The sequence below is a fragment of the Ostrinia furnacalis genome, unplaced genomic scaffold, assembly GCF_004193835.3.
Source record: "Ostrinia furnacalis isolate ACB-3 unplaced genomic scaffold, ASM419383v2 OfSCF7393, whole genome shotgun sequence".
Lineage (NCBI taxonomy): Eukaryota > Metazoa > Arthropoda > Insecta > Lepidoptera > Crambidae > Ostrinia > Ostrinia furnacalis.
Genome location: NW_021137632.1, coordinates 55,782 through 78,497, shown reverse-complemented (window position 1 = coordinate 78,497; position 22,716 = coordinate 55,782). Strand labels below are relative to the sequence as shown.

The window sequence follows — 22,716 nt, the reverse complement described above, 5'->3', positions numbered from 1 at the left end:
AACATCAGACATTCAGATACTTCAAGGAATTCAAGACGTTAGTAGAAAACCAGAAATCCAGGAAGATAAAGGTTCTAAGATCTGACAATGGAGGTGAATTCTGCTCAACTGAGATGGAGGAATACTTGAAGCAAAGTGGCATAGTTCATCAGAAGACAAATGCATACACTCCGGAGCAAAATGGTGTATCAGAACGATACAATAGATCTATTATTGAAAAAGCCAGATGTCTACTTTTTGATGCTCAGTTAGAGAAAAAGTTTTGGGCTGAAGCTGTTAACACAGCAGTTTATATAAAAAATAGATCACCAGCAGCAGGATTGGAATGCGATGTTACACCTTTTGAAGTATGGACGGGCAGAAAACCGAATCTGAGTCACCTGCGAATTTTCGGTAGTCCAGTAATGGTCCATGTTCCGAAAGAGAAGCGCAGTAAATGGGATAAGAAAGCAAACAAGATGATCCTAGTTGGCTATTCGGAAAACACAAAAGGCTATCGCTTATACAATCCAGATCAGCGGAAAATTGTTATTGCCAGAGATGTTGTGGTCATGGAAAACTCTAATCAGAACATGAAGGACGAGGATAACACAACCAGCAATCTGCCAGTAAAGAATAGTGAAGATAACCAAGGATTAGACCACTCTCAAGACCAAACTCTGGGCAGTCAGACAGATGTCACAGATGTTGAAGGACATAATGTAAGTGATCCAACTTATGTTCCAGATTCAAGTGAGTCTGACACCAGCTTTCATGACACTATGAGCCCCGAGGAAACTCATGTCACTACACAGCCAGATGTGGAAAATGTTCCAGAAAAACGTGTAAGAAGAAAACCAGATAGATTCACATTTGCTAATATGTGCGTGGAGGAAGTGACAGGGGAACAAATTTCATTAGATGAAGTCATGAATGGACCTGAAAAAGAGCAGTGGAAAAGTGCAATTCAAGATGAGTTGAAGTCTTTCGATGATAATGGCACTTGGACACTAGTGGATAGGCCAGATAATGCTACCATAGTCAAGAATAAGTGGGTATTTAAAAAGAAACTAAACAGCGATGGTGGAGTGCGCTTCAGGGCTAGACTGGTTGCCAAGGGTTTTACCCAGAAGAAGGGTGTCGACTTCACAGAGACCTTCTCACCGGTAGTGAGGTATTCCACTTTAAGACTTTTATTTGCCTTAAGTGTTCAATATGATTTCAAAATTAATCATCTCGATGTACCTACAGCATTTCTGAATGGTTATTTAAAAGAAAATGTCTATATGGAAATACCAGAGTGCTCAGATTTTGAAAATTGTGATAACAAAGTGTTAAAGCTAAATAGAGCAGTTATTCCGGCAAGCGGAAGGTCGTGGGTTCAATGGTCATGATCATCTTCGCTCTGGCTTTTCTGTCATTCTGTTCATCTAGCACTTCTTTACTAGACAAATCGACGCCTTCGAGGATCATAAAATTTTCAACTGCAAATGCCCAGTCGTCATAATTCTCACGCCCTTTCAGTTTAGGAACGTTTACTGAGTAATTTCCTGACATTTTACTACTGAACACTGCGAAAATACTTGATAAAAACTGATAAAAACGGGTCTGGGCCCATAACCTATTGAAACTACACAATGGCGGATAACAGACTGCTTTTATTTTATTTCTTTTCCATATTTAAACAGGTTACAGAAGCTATGACACTAGGTGGCGCTAGTTTAATTCGTTACACTTATAACAAGTAGTCCGTTCTGAACCACTACACCAAACGGCCGACGAATTGTGTTTAAAATTACAGGTTGAGCATTGAGTTGTATTTCATTGTTCAATTATGTTACAGCCTCAGGCTAGATTTATCTTTAGGGTGTTCTGCCTATTTATGTCTGCACTTTTAAAAGACTGTAAATCAGATGGTTAAACGTCGGTTTGCATTATGAGTTGCCATAAGAGTTTGGTGTTTTCAAAGAGGAGCCTGAAAATTACTTTTAGAACAGTTAAGTTTATTCAAGCCGAGTTTGACCGACCGTCTTAATCAAACTGAAAATATACTCGTACATAAAGTTCAATAGCTCAACAGAGTCGGTGTCGGATTGGCCAAATCGAGATCCAAGGAACGCAGGTTCGAACCCCGTCGCTGCACTGGACTAATTTGGTAGATCCACTGGTATTTTAAATTACCACGAGGGGGTTTTAACTGAACTATGAAAATATAAATTACTTTACAAGAAAATGATCCACATGGAAGGCGAACCCAGGATCTTCAGGTCCCCCCAAACTACTAAAACCGTTGGTCAAATAATGATTATCCCTTCTGAAAAACATTCTTTATCATGGCCATAGACTCGATCCTTCCCGTTAATCTGGAAAGAAGTTGGATGATAACTGACCANGCAGTTTATATAAAAAATAGATCACCAGCAGCAGGATTGGAATGCGATGTTACACCTTTTGAAGTATGGACGGGCAGAAAACCGAATCTGAGTCACCTGCGAATTTTCGGTAGTCCAGTAATGGTCCATGTTCCGAAAGAGAAGCGCAGTAAATGGGATAAGAAAGCAAACAAGATGATCCTAGTTGGCTATTCGGAAAACACAAAAGGCTATCGCTTATACAATCCAGATCAGCGGAAAATTGTTATTGCCAGAGATGTTGTGGTCATGGAAAACTCTAATCAGAACATGAAGGACGAGGATAACACAACCAGCAATCTGCCAGTAAAGAATAGTGAAGATAACCAAGGATTAGACCACTCTCAAGACCAAACTCTGGGCAGTCAGACAGATGTCACAGATGTTGAAGGACATAATGTAAGTGATCCAACTTATGTTCCAGATTCAAGTGAGTCTGACACCAGCTTTCATGACACTATGAGCCCCGAGGAAACTCATGTCACTACACAGCCAGATGTGGAAAATGTTCCAGAAAAACGTGTAAGAAGAAAACCAGATAGATTCACATTTGCTAATATGTGCGTGGAGGAAGTGACAGGGGAACAAATTTCATTAGATGAAGTCATGAATGGACCTGAAAAAGAGCAGTGGAAAAGTGCAATTCAAGATGAGTTGAAGTCTTTCGATGATAATGGCACTTGGACACTAGTGGATAGGCCAGATAATGCTACCATAGTCAAGAATNTTAGTACGACCGTCGCGATACGACACGGCAAAGGTTATGAGTAATTAGTATAATTACTAATTACAAGTCTACACGTTACGTATACATACATATTTACCTACCTACAGTATCGCATTGTAATTAATTGTCTTGCTAATTATTCATCTGTCTTCACTTCACTGCATTCGAGGGAAGTCAATAAAATCTTTATTGCACATCACAAAAAACTGACAATAAATTGGAATGGAAACAATTTAGGCATGTAAAATATAGAAAAAAATGTAAGGAAAATGAGTGAATGAAAATGAATAGATTAAAAAAAAAAACTTTTATTCAATTACAGGAGTAGAAGTTTATAGTTCTTGCAACTCACGAAGGCGAGTGAGCTTTAGATGTGTGTGTACGTGTACATGCACATATCGATAGTGTCTATCAAGACTTTTGAAAAACTAATAGTAGCGAGCCACCACATTATGTAAAGCTCACTCGCCTTCGTGAATTGCAACAACTATACTTAGATTGCCTTAGCTATTCAGTCAAACGGATACAAAATGATGTTTCGTTTAACAAAAACATGGTTTACTAGCTTTCCGCCCGCGGCTTCGCCCGCGTGGAATTTTGTCTGTCACAGAAAAACTTTATCGCGCGCGTCCCTGTTTCAAAAACCGGGATAAAAACTATCCTATGTTCTTTCCCGGGACTCAAACTATCTCTATGCCAAATTTCATCAAAATCGGTTGCGAGGTTTAAGCGGGAAAGCGTAACAGACAGACAGACAGACAGAGTTACTTTCGCATTTATAATATTAGTTGGGATGTTAAGTTTTAGATTAAACTCGAGTTAGAAATCGCTTTAAATGCCATGCATGCAGCAAACATACACACTTTTACTACGCAGCTACGTATTGATATGGATCTAATAAAATAAAAGCAGAACCAACACTTTCCCCAACTCTGTTGGTTGTTTACTATTGTACAGCTAACTACTGGGAGTTACAGAATGAGATATTTGATCTACGAAACTATTCTAATATTATTAAGGCATACATACATACAGGAACAACAAAATGTTTTATTATTTGGAAAAAAACTGGTCTTAAATTCAGTTGCAGTAAAGTCAATATAAAGCTTGTAATAAAACAAACATATTACAGACTCGAACTCTAGAATGTTGGTTCTTTGAAGGAATTCGATGGAAGACGCTTCCATCTTACTAAAGTACCTGACCGACGGAGTTTTTCCATAGATAAATAGATGATATCTAGTCTTTGCTCAAACGATTGCCCTTGTACTTTTCCTGGCACCTTATAGGTAATTTAAGGTTATCAATCATGCTCAAATTATACATCAGAGACAGATTCAAGGATATTTTAGAGTATCAAGGTAAGTAAAAGTAAATATAAAACCTACGCCCTACGCTCTTCCTTGTATATATAAATGACCTCTGCTCTCTTAACATCCCGAACTGCAGGGTTATCTCGTTTGCTGATGACACAGCCCTTGTTTTCACTGGTGACACCTGGGATGAAACCTTCCAGTGCGCTCAACTTGGGTTCGATATGGTTTCTCATTGGCTCCGAGCTAATCTTCTCACTTTAAATGTTAAGAAAACCCAATATCTTTCCTTCTCAATTAGAAATATTTCCCCAAATGTTATTGATAACTTTCGTATAGTTGCACACTCTCACTCTGATCCAGCCACATTTCCATGCAACTGTCCTATCCTTAGTTCTTCCGAATCTATTAAATACTTAGGAGTGATTGTAGACAACAGACTTACATTTCAGGCCCACATTAGCCAGACCGCTGGTAGGCTACGCAAACTGATGTTTGTTTTTCGAAATCTACGCCACGTTGCAGACCCTAGCCTGGTCAGGACCGTTTATCTGGCTCTCTGTCAATCGCTCCTACTATATTGTTTAACTTCTTGGGGAGGTGCCTGTAAATCTGCTTTGATTAAGTTGGAGAGAGCCCAAAGGGCAGTCCTCAAGGTCTGCACTTTTAAACCTTTGCAATTTCCAACTTATGACCTGTACCAATACTGTGAAGTACTCACAGTACGCCAGCTTTTTATCCTCATTACTGTGTTAAAACAACATCAAATCTCTGGATACGATCCCTGCGTCCAGACATCACGACGGAATCATCTAATAATTCGCTCATCCTCCTTCAAGACTGTTTTCTCACAACGTTTTTTCGGTTTCTTGGGTCCATTTCTGTATAATAAGATTCATCGTAACTTGGATATATACTCTTTAACAAAATTTGAACTGAAATCAAAAGTAACAAAGTATTTGCAATCATTAAATTATATAGAAACAGAAAATATTATTCTCCCACTTAGATAGACAAGAAAAATTCACTAACACAACTCAACACATAAAACACACACAACACACACACACACACACACACACACACACACACACACACACACACACACACAAGCGCGATCTCAAACATTTCTTAGAGTGCTATATTTTGTAATTCGTAACTTTTTATCTCCAATTTTGTAGACTTTTTTGCGTGTTTCTAACATTGTATGTACAAACGGATCCTCCGAGAGTTGAGAGTACTGGTCTCTGTAATACAGGCTCCTCGCCTAGCTCAGACACCAGTCTCTCACAATCTATTATATACATGATGTACTATTTTTATTGTAATAATTTTGTGTCAGTTAGATTGTGGAGAAAAATAAAGATTTTTATTATTATTATTATTATTAAAAGTTTTATGTAGTTAAATTAGAGCAGTGCACATAAATATGATTTAAAACCGTCTCGAGTGTGCTAATAAGTTTAGGGTCTGGTGCTTCGAAAATATTTTGAAGCATTTGGGTCCTACTTACCTATCTATGCTTATATATTATAAATGTAAGTAACTCTGCCTGTCTGTTACGCTCTCACGCCTATGGTCTCGAGTGTGCTAAAAAGTTTAGGGTCTGGTGCTTCGAAAATATTTTGAAGCATTTGGGTCCTACTTATCTATGCGTCTCATCTCGTCTTACGCTCTCACGCCTAGAGGACCTAGATGAAGAAAGCATTGGCTACCCTACCACAAAAATAAAACTTAGGACATGAATAAGAGTTGAAAGTTTGTGTTCCTACACATACAAACTTTTATGGGGAACAGAATAAACGATATGAAAACTCAAATGGTTTCGGTAATAAACACGCGCTTGCTAAGACCTTGTGTTGTGACTCGCAGAAATCCTCGCCAGCATAGACAGGGGCGGAAACTAGTAATTTAAATAAAATAAACTTACCAACTAAGGTGTACTTGATGAGGCAGGGGTGGCACAAGCTCGTTATCGGCTGCCAGTGCTCATTGTTGGCGACGTCTGCCAACTCCTCGGACTTGTTAGTGAGGAACAGAGCGAATTCCCTGAACGTGACGTCATGGCCCAACTCGAGAGACTCGTTGGACGGGTTCTCGCGGAATGCCTTGATGATCCGTCTGCCCACTCTGTCCTGGAACGTCAGATCTTGGTTAATCTTCTTTCACCAGACTGTACGACGTTCTTTTGTTTTTTTACGGCTATTTTTTTTATCGATCAACTTCTGCGGTCTTATTAGGTCGTAAACGATGCAACCAAGTGTTTTAACACTGCAGTACACGCGCCCCTTTTTTTACACGAATACACGCGCGGCCTACTCTGGTAAGCCAATTTAAAATCACTGCAAATCAGTTTATAAGCAATTTATGAATAGAATTACTATGTAAATGATAAAAGTGTTTATTATAGTTATTTTATAATAAAAGTTTCTTTATATAACTATTTGAGATCAAACATTATAAACAGATTTAAAAGTTGTAAATTTTTTGGACCAAAATTGCACTCTGAGACCAATGTTAACAAAAAAAAATTACTGAAAAAATGTGATTAGTTTTTTATCTGTCATAGTATTCATGACTTCCTACTGCCTGGTACACGGTGTAAATCCATTTGTTGCAAGTCTTTCATAATTTTTTTGTCGAGTGATTTCGGGCTTTTGAGTAGACCCGCAGTTTTGACGGCCAATTTTCAACCGACTTCAAAAAAAGGAGGAGGTTCTCAATTCGACCCGTATGTTTTTTTTTTTTTTTTTTTAAGTATCAATCATGGTATACCTACATAAATATTAATTCGTCCTAATAAATAAGTAGGTTATTAGTAATTATTTTTCTACTTTTTAATGTAGGTTTTTTGGAGTCGGTTTTATTTTTTTTTATAAAATTTTACTTATAGAAAAGTGCGTAGACTCTGGCGACCCAAGCTTTACTGGCTTACTGACAAATTTAGTAAACGAGGCTTTCCTGGAATGCCAGCTCTCTGGTGCAAGTTTTCAAAAAGTTATAGCGTAAAATGTTACCCTGGTCTACTATAGTAGTCCGCGCGTGTACTCTAGTGTTAAGGGGAATCAATAATTTCATTTTTTTTTTCGTTAGTACTTTTTGATATGCTGAGGCGCGCGTTTCTATGCCAGACCATGCCGAATTAATGGAGGCAAAGCCGCGGGAAGCAGCGTGTTTTTATATACAGTTTCTATGCGATGAAAAATGCATGTGAGACCGAGTCTATACCCTTATGGCAGGGCTAGGAAGCAACACAAACAAACTAGTTTCCTCGTTTCCAGGCGTGGTTTTGATAATATGTTGGAAAATACGACACGCACAAAATTTTCCTGCTGCTAGCTTGCTTCAATTTACTTAGTAGCCAAACGATAATTCAATGTTTAAATTAAAATACAAGGGGGTGATAAAAGGTCAGCATTATCTTTATAATACATGATTCTGAAGTATTACATTTTAGTTTAATCAAGCACCACTAAATTTTAAACATAGTTATTTTTAATTCTGTACCTACCAAATTACAGTTACTTTTCTGATTACTAGTCAAAAAGTCAATCTGCTGACTCAATTTCTTATCAATTATTGAAATTAATTATCAATGAACCTATTATTGTTTATTTAATGATAACATCCCTCCGAGCAGTGAGATAGGTGCGTATGATAGGCCCACAGTGTTTCAAAAGTTAAACTTATCAGCAAATTGCAGTGGCATATTGTCCATTCATTTGTCATATTAATATGATGTATTTGATTATTATTAAAAGCTCTATTGGGCCTCAAGTCATAGGTTCCTTCAGTATTATTGTTTCATGACTCTCCAAGTAAACTTCATTAGTTATTTGAATTTGAGATTTAGGATTCCTAATTTACTGTCAAATAATTATTGTATTCTGTAAATTAGAAATGATCATACTATACTTATTTAATAACTTTTGGGATAGCCAACATAATAAGAGAGTACTCTAGAACATAAACTTGGGTTTCAAGGACATTTCCCTACAGGATCTAAGCTGGCATGATGCTGACAGTTTTATAAATTAATTAAGATCTAATTGATCTGCATTTAATCTATTGTGACAAACTTAGAAAAAATAACAGGCACTTACTTGAAAGTATCTAGCACTAGGCAGATCTCCCTNTTTATAGCATTATATATAAGTAAGACAATTAAAGTTAGTAGGTAACTGTGTGATTTTTAGTGATAAAATATTTGGCAGTCCATGTAAGTGCTGTATTGCCAAACCATATCTACGCCAGTATGCACAAACGATGCTTGCTTAAGTGAAGCAGCAAATCGAACGCACAGCGTAGAATAGAGCTCTGTGATTGGTTCGTGCGTTCACGCGCACTGTGATACCTTATAGTAATGTTTGTGAATACGGACGTCAAACCACTACTAAAAACTTTCCTACACACTCCTATATGATGCTTTATGTTACGAAGTTGCTTTGTTAACTAATAAACAATCGTAAAAACATGTTTTTCTGAGCTAATTAATGCTGATCAAGAATCAGACCAATATTGTCTTACGTCTATGTGATATGACGTTTACATATTAATAAAAGCCCCCAGAAAATTTTATACAAAATAAGTGATGCGACTTGTAATTAATCTTCACAGAATACCCATCAGTATAAATAATCTATACTAATATTATAAATGCGAAAGTAACTCTGTCTGTCTTGCTTTCATCACGCCTAAACCACTGAACCGATTTTGATGAAATTTGGCATAGAGATGGTTTGAGTCCCGCGAAAGGACATAGGATAGTTTTTATCCCGGCTTTTGAAACAGGGACGCGCGCGATAAAGTTTTTCTGTGACAGACAAAATTCCACGCGGGTGAAGCCGCGGGCAAAAGCTAGTAATTACATAAAGGAAACCATACTAATTACGATAAGCTTAATGGTTATTGTTCTTAAATAAGCCAATAATGAAACATTTATTGGCCTCTAACCACAATAATTCCTTTGATAAAACAAATTATTTGCGTTTTAGTACGACCGTCGCGATACGACACGGCAAAGGTTATGAGTAATTAGTATAATTACTAATTACAAGTCTACACGTTACGTATACATACCTACCTACCTACAGTATCGCATTGTAATTTATTGTCTAGCTAATTATTCATCTGACTTCACTTCACTGCATTCAAGAGAAGTTGATAAATAATATCTTTATTTATTTATTTTTTTTATCCACAACGAGGAAGCTCTTGCATTTAATCTTGAATTGCACATCACAAAAAAACTTTTAATCTGGGGAAATACAAAAAATTGGAATGGAAACAATTTAGGCAATATAGAGAAAATGTAAGGAAAATGACCGAATGAAAATGAATAGATTTAAAAAAATAGAACTATTCAATTACAGGAGTAGAAGTTATAGCACATAATAATAATAAGTACTACGTTATAGTTCTTGCAAATCACGAAGGCGTGTTTACGTGCACATTGCACATATCGATAGTGTAATGCCTATCAAAGTTCAAAACTTTTGAAAAACGAATAGTAGCGAGCCACCACATTATGTAAAGCTCACTCGACTTCGTGAATTGCAACAACTATACTGAGATTGCCTTAGCTATTCAGTCAAACGGATACAAAATGATGTTTCGTTTAACAAAAACATGGTTATGCTAAGTGTTATGTTAATTTTTAGACAAAACTCTAGTTACAAATCGCTTTAAATACCATGCATGCAGCAAGCATACACACTTTTACTACGCAGCTACGTCTTGATATGGATCTAATAAAATAAAAGCAGAACCAACACTTTCCCCAACTCTGTTGGTTGTTTACTACTGTACAGCTAACTAACTATTGGGAGTTACAGAATGAGATATTTGATCTACGAAACTATTCTAATATTATTAAGGCATACATATACAGGAAGAACAAAATGTTTTATTATTTGGAAAAAAAAACTGGTGTTAAATTCAGTTGTAGTAAAGTCAATATAAAGCTTGTAATAAAACAATGTACCTATATTACAGAATACAGACTCAAACTCTAGAAAGTTGGTTTATTGAAGGAATTCGATGGAAGACGCTTTCATCTAACTAAGGGCGATTCGTAATCGGCTGTCCCGGCCGATTTTTTCAAAAAGCAATTGAAATATTTAAAAAAAACACACTTGTAATGAAACTTTAACCCCAAAACTTTACGGGCCCTTTGTTTTTAGAACCATAACTATTTTTAATTTTTTTCTAGACTCGATTGAAGCCCGAAAAATACAGTCCCCTGGCTGTCCCCATCACTGTTTTTCATCCTAGAAATGAGATTTACGAAGAAGATATTGAAACTACATACATCTGGCAGCTCATAGCATAAAGAATAATAATGAAATTATATTATTTTCGTAAAACAAGCTCTCATTACCAATTTTATTTATTTAGTAAACTCCTGTAAACTTTGTCCCCAGAATTTTAATACAGTCCCCTGCCAAAAATTTAAATTCATAATATAAAAAAACTATAATAGCTACGATGTTTTTTTTGAGTGAAATGAAATGCAATTGCTATAAAATAGGCAACCTTGCCGAATGCGGCGTTGAGATGCCTATTTTTTTAGTGTCAGAGCGTCATTTGTGAGGTGAACACGCGCTTGAATCGCTACCACACACAGTCCTCTGGTAAGTCATAATATGCATGTTAATTACTTAATAATCTCTAAATAAAGTATAAATTGATATAATATTTACGTCTCAATTGATCGGTAGATTCTTAAAACACTATTTAACATCATTTTCGTAAATATTGTGAAATCTAGCCGAAATACACAGTCCCCTGGCAACAGTCCTCTGCCTGAAATTGCACAAATATGTGCATCAGGTCGCAAGTATTTATTCCTGGTCCATCCTCGGCTTTCCAAATAAATATAAAACACTAACAATGAGGCAGCAAGGTTCTGGAGTAGAGGCCATGTACCGGAAAACGCAGCAAGAGACAAGCGACACCGAGCCACCTTGTGGGTGGACCGACGACCTCATAAAGGTAGCAGGAAGGCGTTGGATGCAGGCTGCTCTACCAACTGTGCGATGTGGAAGTCATTGGGGGAGGGCGGGAGGCCTATGTTCAGCAGTGGACGTCCAGTGCTAAAATGATGTTGATGACTAACAATTAAAAGTGTCAGCTGCTTTTGCAACAGTGGTTCTTGTGAGCATTATAACGGAAAATCTTTAATCTACTGAACCTGAATTGACCACAAATTCCCCTCAAAGATTTGATGATGAAATAGCAGGAACGGGTGGTACTCGGAATTCAGTGCCTCAGAGGTTAAGGTTAATTTTTGATATGAATGTTTATTAAGGAAAGTTGTTATTTCTGTTATTTTTTTATAAAGACATTTTGTTTACCATTGATTTGCTATAAAATAATAAATAATTGATCAATTTAAAATGACTTTTTCTTAAAGTATAACAGTCCTCTGTCTCAATGAACAGTCCCCTGTCATGATTTCTTGGAAAATCGCTAATAACTCGGAAAATATTATAAATTTCAGTGGGACTCCTTATCTAACTAAAATAATAGTCAATTTTCTTTGAAATAGATCACGGTTTTTTGGAAAATGTTAAAAATAATTGCCAGGACAGCATTTGTATGGGACCTGTACGAGCTTACAGAGAAATGCCCCTAAAGTACCTGACGACGGAGTTTTTCCATAGATAAATAGATGATATCTAGTCTTTGCACAAACGATTGCCCTTGTACTTTCCCTGGCACCTTATAGGTAATTTAAGGTTATCAATCATGCTTAAATTATACATCAGAGACAGATTCAAGGATAATGTTAGAGTATCAAGGTAAGTAAATATAAAACTTCTATGTAGTTAAACTAGAGCAACGCATACAATTAATATGATCTCGATCCGTCTGGGATCTGGGTGTGTTAAAAGTTTCGAAGTATTTGGGTCCTACTCATTCATATAGTACTTTAATAAATGCGAAAGTAACTCTGTGTCTGTTACGCTCTCACGCCTATAGGACCTAGATGAAGAAAGCATTGGCTACCTTATCACAAAAATAAAACTTAGGGCATAAATCCAATCCAATTATGCATGCATAAATATTATTATTTTCATAATTTTTCTTTTTCGTTGTGGACTGACAGTTGAGGTCGCATATGATTAAACAATTTTGTTAACTTGTGACAAAAGATTGTCTACATGACAGGCTTAGCCTAGCGTAGAAATCTCAGTTACTTTATGAACTGAAGCGTATGTCGGTACAACCTTAGCATTAAACGGGTCTTTAAGGAAATGTATGTACAACAATGCAATGTAAGCAATGTAAAAAATGTTAAAGTTGTTAAATAAACTTTTATTTTATTTATTATTTTATTTATTTTAAATAAGGGTTGAAAGTTTGTACGAGTATAGGAAACTCATAAAAACTTTTATGGGGATCAGAATAAGCGATATGAAAACTCAAATGGTTTCAGTAATAAACACGCGTTCGCTAAAAGACCTTGTGACGCGCAGAAATCCTCGCCAGCATAGACAGGGGCGGAAACTAGTAATTTAAATAAAATAAACTTACCAACTAAGGTGTACTTGATGAGGCAGGGGTGGCACAAGCTCGTTATCGGCTGCCAGTGCTCATTGTTGGCGACGTCTGTCAACTCCTCAGACTTGTTAGTGAGGAACAGAGCGAATTCCCTGAACGTGACGTCATGGCCCAACTCGAGAGACTCGTTGGACGGGTTCTCGCGGAATGCCTTGATGATCCGTCTGCCCACTCTGTCCTGGAATGTCAGATCTTGGTTAATCTTCTTTTGGCGGCAAAACGTCTCACTTAATGTCACCAGACTGGACGTCGCTCTTTTGTTTTTTACGGCAATTTTTTATCGATCAACTTCTGCGGACTTATAAATTGGTCGTAAACGATGCAACCAAGTGTTTTAAGGGGAATCAATAATTTCATTTTTTTTTCGTTAGTACTTTTAGATATGCTGAGGCGCGCGTTTCTATGCCAGACCAGGCCGAAATTAATGGAGGCAAAGCCGCGGGAAGCAGCGTGTTTTTATACAGTTTCTATGCGATGAAAAATGCATGTGAGACCGAGTCGATACCCTTACGGCAGGGCTAGCTAGGAAGCAACACAAACCAACACTAGTTCAAGGCGTGGTTTTAATAATATGTTGGAAAATACGACACGCGCAAAATTTTCCTGCTGCTAGCTTGTTTCAATTTACTTAACAAACGATAATTCAATGTTTAAATTAAAATACAAGGGGGTGATAAAAGGTCAGCATTATCTTTATAAAACATGATTCTGAAGTATTATGTGACATTTTAGTTTAATCAAGCACCATTCAATTTTAAACATAATTATTTTTAAGTCTGTACCTACCAAATTACAGTTAGTTTTCTGATTACTAGTCAAGAAGTCAATCTGCTGACTCAATTTCTTATCAATTATTGAAATTAATTATCAAACCTATTATTGTTTTTAATGATAACATCCCTCTGGCCAGTGAGATAGGTCCGTATGATAGGCCCACAGTGTTTCACAAGTCATACTTATCAGCAAATTGCAGTGGCATATTGTCAGTTCATTTGTCATATTAATATGATGTATTTGATTATTATTAAAAGCTCTATTGGGCCTCAAGTCATAGGTTTCCCTTCAGTATTATTGTTTCATGACTCTCCAAGTAAACTTCATTAGTTATTTGAATTTGAGATTTAGGATTCCTAATTTACTGGCAATTAATTATTGTATTCTCTAAATTAGAAATGATCATAATGTACTAATTTTTTAATAACTTTTGGGATAACCAACATAAGAAGAGAGTACTCTGGAACACAAACTTGGGTTTCAAGGACATTTTCCTACAGGATCTAAGCTGGCATGATGCTGACATTTTTATAAGTTAATTAAGATCTAATTGATCTGCATTTAATCTATTGTGACAAACTTAGAAAAAATAAAAGGCACTTACTTGAAAATATCTAGCACTAGGCAGATCTCCTTNTACTTATTTAATAACTTTTGGGATAGCCAACATAATAAGAGAGTACTCTAGAACATAAACTTGGGTTTCAAGGACATTTCCCTACAGGATCTAAGCTGGCATGATGCTGACAGTTTTATAAATTAATTAAGATCTAATTGATCTGCATTTAATCTATTGTGACAAACTTAGAAAAAATAACAGGCACTTACTTGAAAGTATCTAGCACTAGGCAGATCTCCCTCTAATTTGTTTCTGTATGCTGACAGCAATCTCTCAAACGGATTCCGGACAATGATCATCTTGTGGTAACTATCCAGCATGTAGTCCCGTTCCGGTTTTGGCACGCTGCTGAGGTTCCGGAACATACCGGGAGAGTGAGCAAGGGATGCCGGAATGTTGAGGACATCTGTATCGTTCCATTTTCCTGTCAGTATCATCAATATTCTCTTCCAATTAGTGCAGGCAACCTGTAGAAAAAAGTTAGTTTCTTTTTAAATTCTCATGATACAATTATGGCATGATCTGAATTCCTACATAATATAGAAAAAAAATACTAGCGTATTCTAAAACTTATTTAAATTAATCCAAGACCCGGTTTGCCTTGACCCTTACCTTAGGTACGTAACAATACAGCAGCTTGTGTGTCTCGTCGACTAATATGTGCTCGAACTGATTATCCGGCAGATTTTCTAACGTCCATCTTGGTGAAAATCGCTGGCATGACTCTTGAATTAGCTCCTGTCGAGCTAAGTTCATGGACTGGGTCAATTCCAACGAGTGTTCTCCAGTCAAGTCATTGTCGTCTATTTGACTTATTTCACCCACATGCTCACGTGCGCAGAACAAAATAATAAACAGCACTAGATTAACGTCCGACCCGCGCATCTTTCACCACAAATTAACATTACACACTGATTAAAACAAAAGAAAAGAAAACTTTCATCAAATCGGACCTAACTTTTTATGTAGGGCATCAAGTTATGCACTTCCGATGGAAAAAATCACAGAGTACAGTGTTGATTTTAATTAATTTACGAAGTTTCAGTGATAAAGTGTGGTTTAATAGTCTTAATTCATGTTGTAGAAATTAAACTTTAGCGTATTTTTGGCACACCGAACACACGTCCGCCACCACGAAACTTGAAAAAAAACTGACACTGACAGTTGCTGAACGAATGATGAACGAAGTTAGCACAAGTTGAGAAGAATGAATGAACATGAACATGGTATATTCGTTCGTAAGGTGTCAAGCACACAGCGCCGATATAATAAGTGGTTGTTTAGATAAAGGNGTATATTTCAGAAGGCCTTTAGATGTAGAAAAATGTCTGCTATGGGGCCAGTTCTAATTCACGTTTTGAAAGCAATAATTCCAATAAGTATTATATGAAAGTATAACACAATCATCCATGTATACGAGTATGTACTATGACGAGAATCTATTAATATAACTAAAATAAACATTGAAAAGGAAAGGATTATCCCTACGATGAACTACCCAAGCCATTAGCATTTTATTCGCTTTCATCATCATCATCATGATCATTATAGCCATAGGACGTCTAGTTGAACATAGGCCTAACCCAAGGATGTCCACAATGGCCGGTTGGTGGCGGCCTGCATCCAGCGCCTTCCCGCCACCCTTTATGAGGTCGTCGGTCCATCTTGTAGGTGGACTTATTGGGTCTTGTGGGTTTATTCGCTTTAGCAACTCATAATAAAACCCTTAAGAAGAAATAAAACTTTAACCCCTTTATTAATAAAAGTTACACCCTAGTTGAACTCTGGCTTAAATTGTCATTTGGTATGGAAATGTCATTTTAATCCAAGGTTCTTCCTAGGTGTAACTTTTTATTAATAAGGGGGTAACTTCTTTGAATAAAAATATTTATTTCACAATTATCCCTATTAATAATTATAGAGTTAAGGAAGGATGCTGGAGCAGTAAACCCTTCATGCCTCGCATAACCTAAGACCATACGATGGACACGAATGATACTTCAGTTACACAAAAAGTCAGTTTAGCTCAGAACGCAACCAGATCTGAGGCTGGTGGCCATAGTAAATGTTGTTCGTCTTGGTAAGACCTATCAAATGACACTACAAACATAACCATTGGAGTCGAATACCATTTTGCAAAAAAGATCTTCGAACACAACCAGATCTGAGGCTAGTGGCCATAGTAAAAGTTGTTCGTCTTGGTAAGACCTTTCAAACGACACTAGAAGCATATCTATTGGAGCCGGGTACCATTTTGCCCATTGTCCTTAATTGAAAATATTTTTTAAAATGAAACGTGGTACACTCTTGCTATGAATTAACCTTCGCATAAATAAAACTATATATTTTTTTATTTATTTATTAAAAATAAACTTAAACATACAATCGGTACAGGATTAGTGAAAAATTCAGAAATTTCTTACTAATTTGAAAATTATAAATAACTTGAAAAATTCGAACTGCCTAAGGCAGGAATTGAACCCACGTCCTTACTATGTTTATTATGCTTCACATTCATTTAGTTCAGCTTTTCGGGAATATTGGTCTGAAAAATATAATGAATATTCAATTTTATTTTTGAAATTCGTAAAAAAATACTATTCAACATTTTCAACTTTTAAAAACTAATTAAGTAGGTATTTACCCTGAGATGTTGTATGTAACAGACTTGATGATACTGATGTATCAGTGCGAAGGCTTCCTCGGCTACTGCAAGTTGGTTATGCTGCCATGCTAGCACTGCTAAACAAGCCCATAGTGTCTCATCTTCTACAGTTCGGCATAGCTGTTTTTGTAAAAATAAAAATTCTTTCATAAATACAGTCAATTTCACCCACGATAATTGCTTTTTTTTTTAAAGTACCTTGTGATACACTTCTATTATTGTATTGTATTTACCTGCAGAGCAGCTTGCCACATATTAGCAGCAACATGTTTCAGGAGCTTCTCAGGGAATGCAGCAAGGGAGACGTGCAAAATAGATCCATTGCCGCGACATATTCTTGCAACGCCATCCTCAATGCTGACGATTGTTGGATTACGGCCTAAGTCACTAAAACATTATGTAAAACAAAGTTACGCCAGTATAGTTTCACAATAAATTATTGGATTTAATCGAATATTTAGTATATTTTTGATTTTTTTGATTTTGACAATTCTGGACCCATTCTTAATAAGCTCAGATAAGTAGGTAGGTACACGTTTCTAATCACGGTTTAACTTGAATTTACACATTTACATTCGATTAGCGATTCAATCAACTTTAACTAGATTTCTGTCATTATCATAATATCTACTACACTTTCAACTATCCTACATGCATACGTGATGGAATGTATGAAACTTAACAAATTAATACAGTAAATAAGAAAGAATAAAATTGAAAATTATACACTTATGCAGCTAGCCCATACCAGACATAGACAACTTGCAACATTAGTTTTGAGATTGAGTGTTCAGCAGTAGTTATGTACTTACCTAATCTCCTTATTCACTGTGGTAAGAGCTAGCCAGTCCGGCTGAGTGGCCGCCCTTGGGCAACACCATGCAACAGCGGAATTAGCTCGTAGTCCCACCAGCAACTCCGTTTCTGCGCTCCAAGCCACGCTTAGGATTTGTGAACCTACAATGATTGCGTGGCCAAATTAAACTTAACATACTTAAGAGTGGCAATAGCCCAACTGTTATCGGTGCTGGATCGATAGACCGATCGAAGAGTATTAAGCCTGGAACTTACCTAGCTTCACAAACTTAGGCTTACTGTCCTTTACAGTGACAACATACAAGTCTCTGTTATAGTCCAGTAAAGCTAGCTGCCTTTCATTGATCGGTCCAGTCTGGCTCAAAGCTATGGATGAGACAGTCATCTTGTGGGATAGCTTCGTTACAGCGTTATCTGCTGAGCTTCGTACTACGATTCCAGTGGGGAGATCAAAAACGTGGATCACTGCAATCATTAATTCGTTCTAAGTGCTGTTAGTTACAATCAAAATAAACATTAAAATCACAACTTGCATTTCTTATCTGTCTGGTCTATGGCAGCCAGGGAATCGGGACCAAGCGATACTGCAGCTCTGCCCAGGGTTTCGGGGCGGGCTCCCCAACGAGGACTGGCTAGCAGCCGCCCCATGTAACTGTACACTGAGAGTCCGGCCCTTTCCACAATACAGAGACATCTGAAAATAAGATTCAAGATCTTCTACAGTCTACACTACAATATCGATGACCACTAAGCCTCATCATTGGTGAAACAAACTTTAACAGTTGCAGCTGTGAGCCTGTGGAATCGAATACGTTGCGGTAACTTTGGTTTATTGAGCACGAACATCATGTCTAACGTTGTATAAATTAAATTATTTACAATACTTATTTACTAAAATTATAAATCACAGACTAACTAACACGCAGTAGCAAACAAAAGATAATTATATCGTTTGAACTAATTTTTTTTTTAATAATAATAATCTTTGGACAATTTCACACAGCGCCAGCTAGCCCCAAAGTAAGCAACTTAATGCTTGTGTTATGGGTGCTAGCTTAACGGATATACTACTTATATACTTTTTTTTTTTTTAAATACATAAATATTATACATAGTCACACCCAGACCCGTCACAGAAATTAAAATTCATCATTTCAATTTCTGCCCGGCCGGGAATCGAACCCGGGACCTCTCGGCATAGTAGTACGTTCTGAACCACTACACCAAACGGCCGACAAAATTACTCGACATATTGGCCGACATATTACCAAGTAAGTAGGTACATTTAAGAGACCCGGAAAGATTAATGCGCATGTAAATACTTGAAAACGTACCTTTCTGCTAGAAGTATCATACTGATCGTCCCTTCCTTCAAATCAAACGTGACTGGAGTATTCCAAGATGTCAGTTTATGGATGAAGCACTGCTTCACCGTGGCGATCACCAAGTGGTTATATCCAAGGGCCATCTGTATCACTCTGTCTGGGTAATCCAGTTGGTCGCTCTGGTCGGTGATGATGTCTTTTATAGATATCACCTTCCTGCCGACTTGGGTGCATGCGAAATTTTTCCATGTGTACTCTCTAAAATGGTTAAACACGCGTTATTCTATCTTCCAGCCTCGTCAGCATCTAAAGATATTATTAATGTTTGAAGTAAATACCTATCAATAACATGTGCAAACAGCACATGGCCATTAGCACAAGCTGCAGCCAACTGGGTCCCATCAGATGACCAGGCGAGACTGTAAATACTACCTGTTGAAGGGCGATCCAGGCAGTGAGACCACTGTGAATGAATGTTGCAAAATTAAAATATTATGTAAGAACATAAATGTTATCAAAATTGTAGTTGGTAAACCTAGAATCAAGCGAAGAAAGAACATCTATTTTTATTAAAATTAATGTTATGTAAGTATTGTTACTTAGCAAGTAGGTAAATTGATAATAATTATGGCAGTATGCTTTAAATTGTAAAACACAAAAGCTTTGCACTGTGTCTTTCTGATAAACAACAATGGCGCTAAAAATAAATAATGAGGTCATACAAAGAGTAATGTCTAATCAACATCCGGTAGAGCGTATGTTCGTATTATGTCCTCATAAGACTATTTTTGTAGAATGACAGTATTTTTGTTCTTACTCCATTAGCGTTGCACAATCTGATCAGGTTGTAGCTGCCGATGATGAACAGGTCCCCAGCAGGAGACCAGCTAACGCTGGTGATAGGCTGGTCGTGTTTTACACTCACTGAGATCTGCTGGCCAAACGTGTCCCAGATCTGTAATAATAACCAACCAGCCAATTAAGTGTTAGATCACATAAGTGACCTTAGAATGAGCACAGGCATTGAATTTGACACTGAATTGAATAAAAATATTATTTCTGAAGACAATGCTACTTCACATCCTTGCAAGTGGAAAAATATTTTTATTATCTAATTAAATAAATAAAAAGAAACTAATCAGACCTTGGTAAGGCCATCTTCGGAGCCAGATATTATCAAATTGTTGTTGGCGTTCCAAGCTGCGCATAAAATCAATCCATCATGGGCCTTCCACTGAAAATAAAAATATGAATGCATTAAAATTATTTATTGGGTCTAGTTTTTTCGATACATGAGTCATTAATTACTTACACAAATGGCAAAGACAGTAGCGGCGTAAGGGGGAGGCGGTGGGGGCGGTCCACCCCGGGTGCCAAGCATCAGGGGGTGACAACAGTCGCGAAGATTAGTACTCACTGACGCATCTACATGACAAGGACGGTCGTAATGTCATGACAGGGGGGGTGCCATTCTGGGGTGANGGGGTACCAACCTATGCTACGCCGCCACTGGGCAAAGAAACAGTAGGTACCTACATACGAATAAATGCTATCATAGATTCCAAACGTTAAGCATGCATGTCTGCGTGTCTAAGTTTATTGTGTATGAAAAATTTTAATTATCTCTCGTAGTGAATCTCCCGCTCACAACTTTGGGTATTGACCTCCCGAGTCAAAGACCTCGTCTAATCGTTTGCTAATAATTGGGTGGTCTACCCAAAATACGGTTTACATAGCTACATACTATAATACCATAGATACAGTTATATTGTTGTTATGGATAATGGGTACCTATGCCATAAAATTGTGAGAGTTGACCCATCAAGTGAACAGAGAAACATAGATCGAAAAATTAGTCAACAATAAGTTTCGTACATTTCTGTTGTGTAGGTACCTATACCTATCTATAACAGATCAAGTTACAATTTTTTTATAAGACCCTGAGACGTCATAAAATTAAAAATCATCAAGCATAATAATCAAAACTTGTCTATCCTTCCTTACTTTGGTAATCTTAGTGTTCGAATTCAGCTGTTTGATGACGAGAAAGTTTCCTTTGGTGTAAAGTATAGCGCTGCTGTCGTGACTCCACACTGCATTGTAACACGGCACGTCTGACTGTACGATTGTAGATCGAAGCAGCCCGTTTCTGGACCAGACTTTTACGAATCCATCTTCACCAGCTGGAAATAAAGTCATCATGTAGTCGTCATTTGTCCGGTACCAAGGGATGGCGGTTGGTAGCCCGTTTGCTCGGAACCTTATTATTTGAGATACCTAATTAATATCTATAGAATTTATGTTAGGATCAATGTTTTGTAATGTCTTACCTGTTAGGAGTCCTGCGCCATCTGGACTCCACTGGGCAGTTAAACAAGCTCCTTGATGGGCATTAACACTTTTCTCTATGCGGCCATTGTGATTTACAATATGAAATCTGAAACAGAATGTATTTACATTGTTTAAATGCATTTTAATTCTGTGCCACACACTTTAATAAAATGCAAAATTAGTAACTCACTTTCCATCAGCAGAAGATATCAAAATAACATCGTGCTGATGTTTATTGCCGCCAACGTTAACTTTTGGGAACAAGTGCATGCCAGTTGGATAAAAGTCATCAGAAAATGTGGTGATGACCATACATTCGCTGTTCACTAAGTTCCATTTGAGGAGCTTGTGGTCATCGCTGAAAAGTTACACACGTTATATAAAAAAAGATTAAAAAAAAATGTTTTTTTTTTTACCAAAATAATTTAGTAACTAAGTAAACAGTTGAAATTTGTTGAAATTAAAAACGTAATCAATAGATGTAACAATTTATCCAAATCCATTCAGCCAAACAAACCAGTGTGCTCATGAGTAGGTAGTTACATTTTTTTAGCGTTAGCATTTAGCATTGAAGTATCCTCTCTATTTATTTGCACCTAGAAGGCTAATCGAAGTTCTTAATTAGCCAAGGTTCAGAATCCAGGATCAAAATATTATGGAAAATACCGTCTACTACCGTCTATAGTTTTTTTTACTATGAACTATGAGTATAAAGGAAGTTGATCACTCACCCACATGAAAAAACATCTTCAGTATTATTCCAACTTACACATACAACAACCCCAACATGCTTGGGTTCTTTAAAAGTTGATATTTTTAATTTCATATTGCAATAAACCAACAATGTTTATAGATGACCCACGCTGAACTGTCCCGCCAAACTCAATGACAGGGGGGCGCTACCATCGTTCAACTATATGGTTTCCAACATGGCAAAAATCTGAACCAGCCATCCGGTATTGACAGTGGCGCCCCACTGTCAATGTCATCGACAGGACAGTCCAGTATTTTGGAACTANCAACAATGTTTACTTTCGTTTTGGTGTGTTTTCGCATGGTAACCATGGTTACGAATTTCGCGCCATTTTTATTCACTGTCTTTCATGTCTGTGGTTTAGCGTGTCTATGGAATTTAGGAATTTATTTTTGGCGATATTTGGCTTTTATAAAAGATAACAAAACAAGAAATAA

At 37.0% G+C, this 22,716-nt stretch overlaps 2 protein-coding genes across 2 annotated transcripts; both read right to left on the bottom strand.

The window, feature by feature from the left end:
- Nucleotides 1-6,337: 6,337 nt before the first annotated feature.
- On the bottom strand, nt 6,338-15,534 carry LOC114364373 (carbohydrate sulfotransferase 11). Its single transcript, XM_028320510.1, has 5 exons — nt 15,001-15,534; nt 14,598-14,855; nt 12,965-13,173; nt 8,534-8,563; nt 6,338-6,565 (listed from the first exon to the last, which is right to left on the bottom strand). Exons 1-5 carry the CDS (start codon nt 15,271-15,273, stop codon nt 6,403-6,405), a joined length of 933 nt encoding a protein of 310 aa, XP_028176311.1. The 5' UTR covers nt 15,274-15,534; the 3' UTR covers nt 6,338-6,402.
- A 1,355-nt stretch (nt 15,535-16,889) lies between these two features.
- On the bottom strand, nt 16,890-22,369 carry Oseg5 (intraflagellar transport protein Oseg5). The gene is made up of 14 exons (XM_028320509.1): nt 22,257-22,369; nt 21,716-21,883; nt 21,525-21,631; nt 21,199-21,377; nt 20,339-20,428; nt 20,012-20,149; nt 19,533-19,657; nt 19,204-19,452; nt 18,403-18,563; nt 18,125-18,334; nt 17,866-18,010; nt 17,287-17,440; nt 17,033-17,173; nt 16,890-16,933 (listed from the first exon to the last, which is right to left on the bottom strand). The coding sequence occupies exons 1-14, from the start codon at nt 22,349-22,351 to the stop codon at nt 16,907-16,909; spliced, it is 1,989 nt and encodes a 662-aa protein (XP_028176310.1). The 5' UTR covers nt 22,352-22,369; the 3' UTR covers nt 16,890-16,906.
- Between the last annotated feature and the right edge of the window lie 347 nt (nt 22,370-22,716).

What these genes read in the sequence shown, in the direction of transcription:
- LOC114364373 (XM_028320510.1), bottom strand. Translation starts at nt 15,273, where the DNA reads ATGCGCGGGTCGGACGTTAATCTAGTGCTGTTTATTATTTTGTTCTGC. An exon ending in TGTATTGTTACGTACCTAAG is followed by an intron (nt 14,856 to 15,000) that starts GTAAGGGTCAAG and finishes TTTTTTCTACAG; the next exon opens with GTTGCCTGCACTAATTGGAA. An exon ending in CTAGTGCTAGATACTTTCAA is followed by an intron (nt 13,174 to 14,597) that starts GTAAGTGCCTGT and finishes CTGACATTCCAG; the next exon opens with GACAGAGTGGGCAGACGGAT.
- Oseg5 (XM_028320509.1), bottom strand. Translation starts at nt 22,351, where the DNA reads ATGAAATTAAAAATATCAACTTTTAAAGAACCCAAGCATGTTGGGGTT. An exon ending in AGACCAGACAGATAAGAAAT is followed by an intron (nt 18,335 to 18,402) that starts GCAAGTTGTGAT and finishes TAATGATTGCAG; the next exon opens with TGATCCACGTTTTTGATCTC. An exon ending in GTTACATACAACATCTCAGG is followed by an intron (nt 16,934 to 17,032) that starts GTAAATACCTAC and finishes TATATTTTTCAG; the next exon opens with ACCAATATTCCCGAAAAGCT.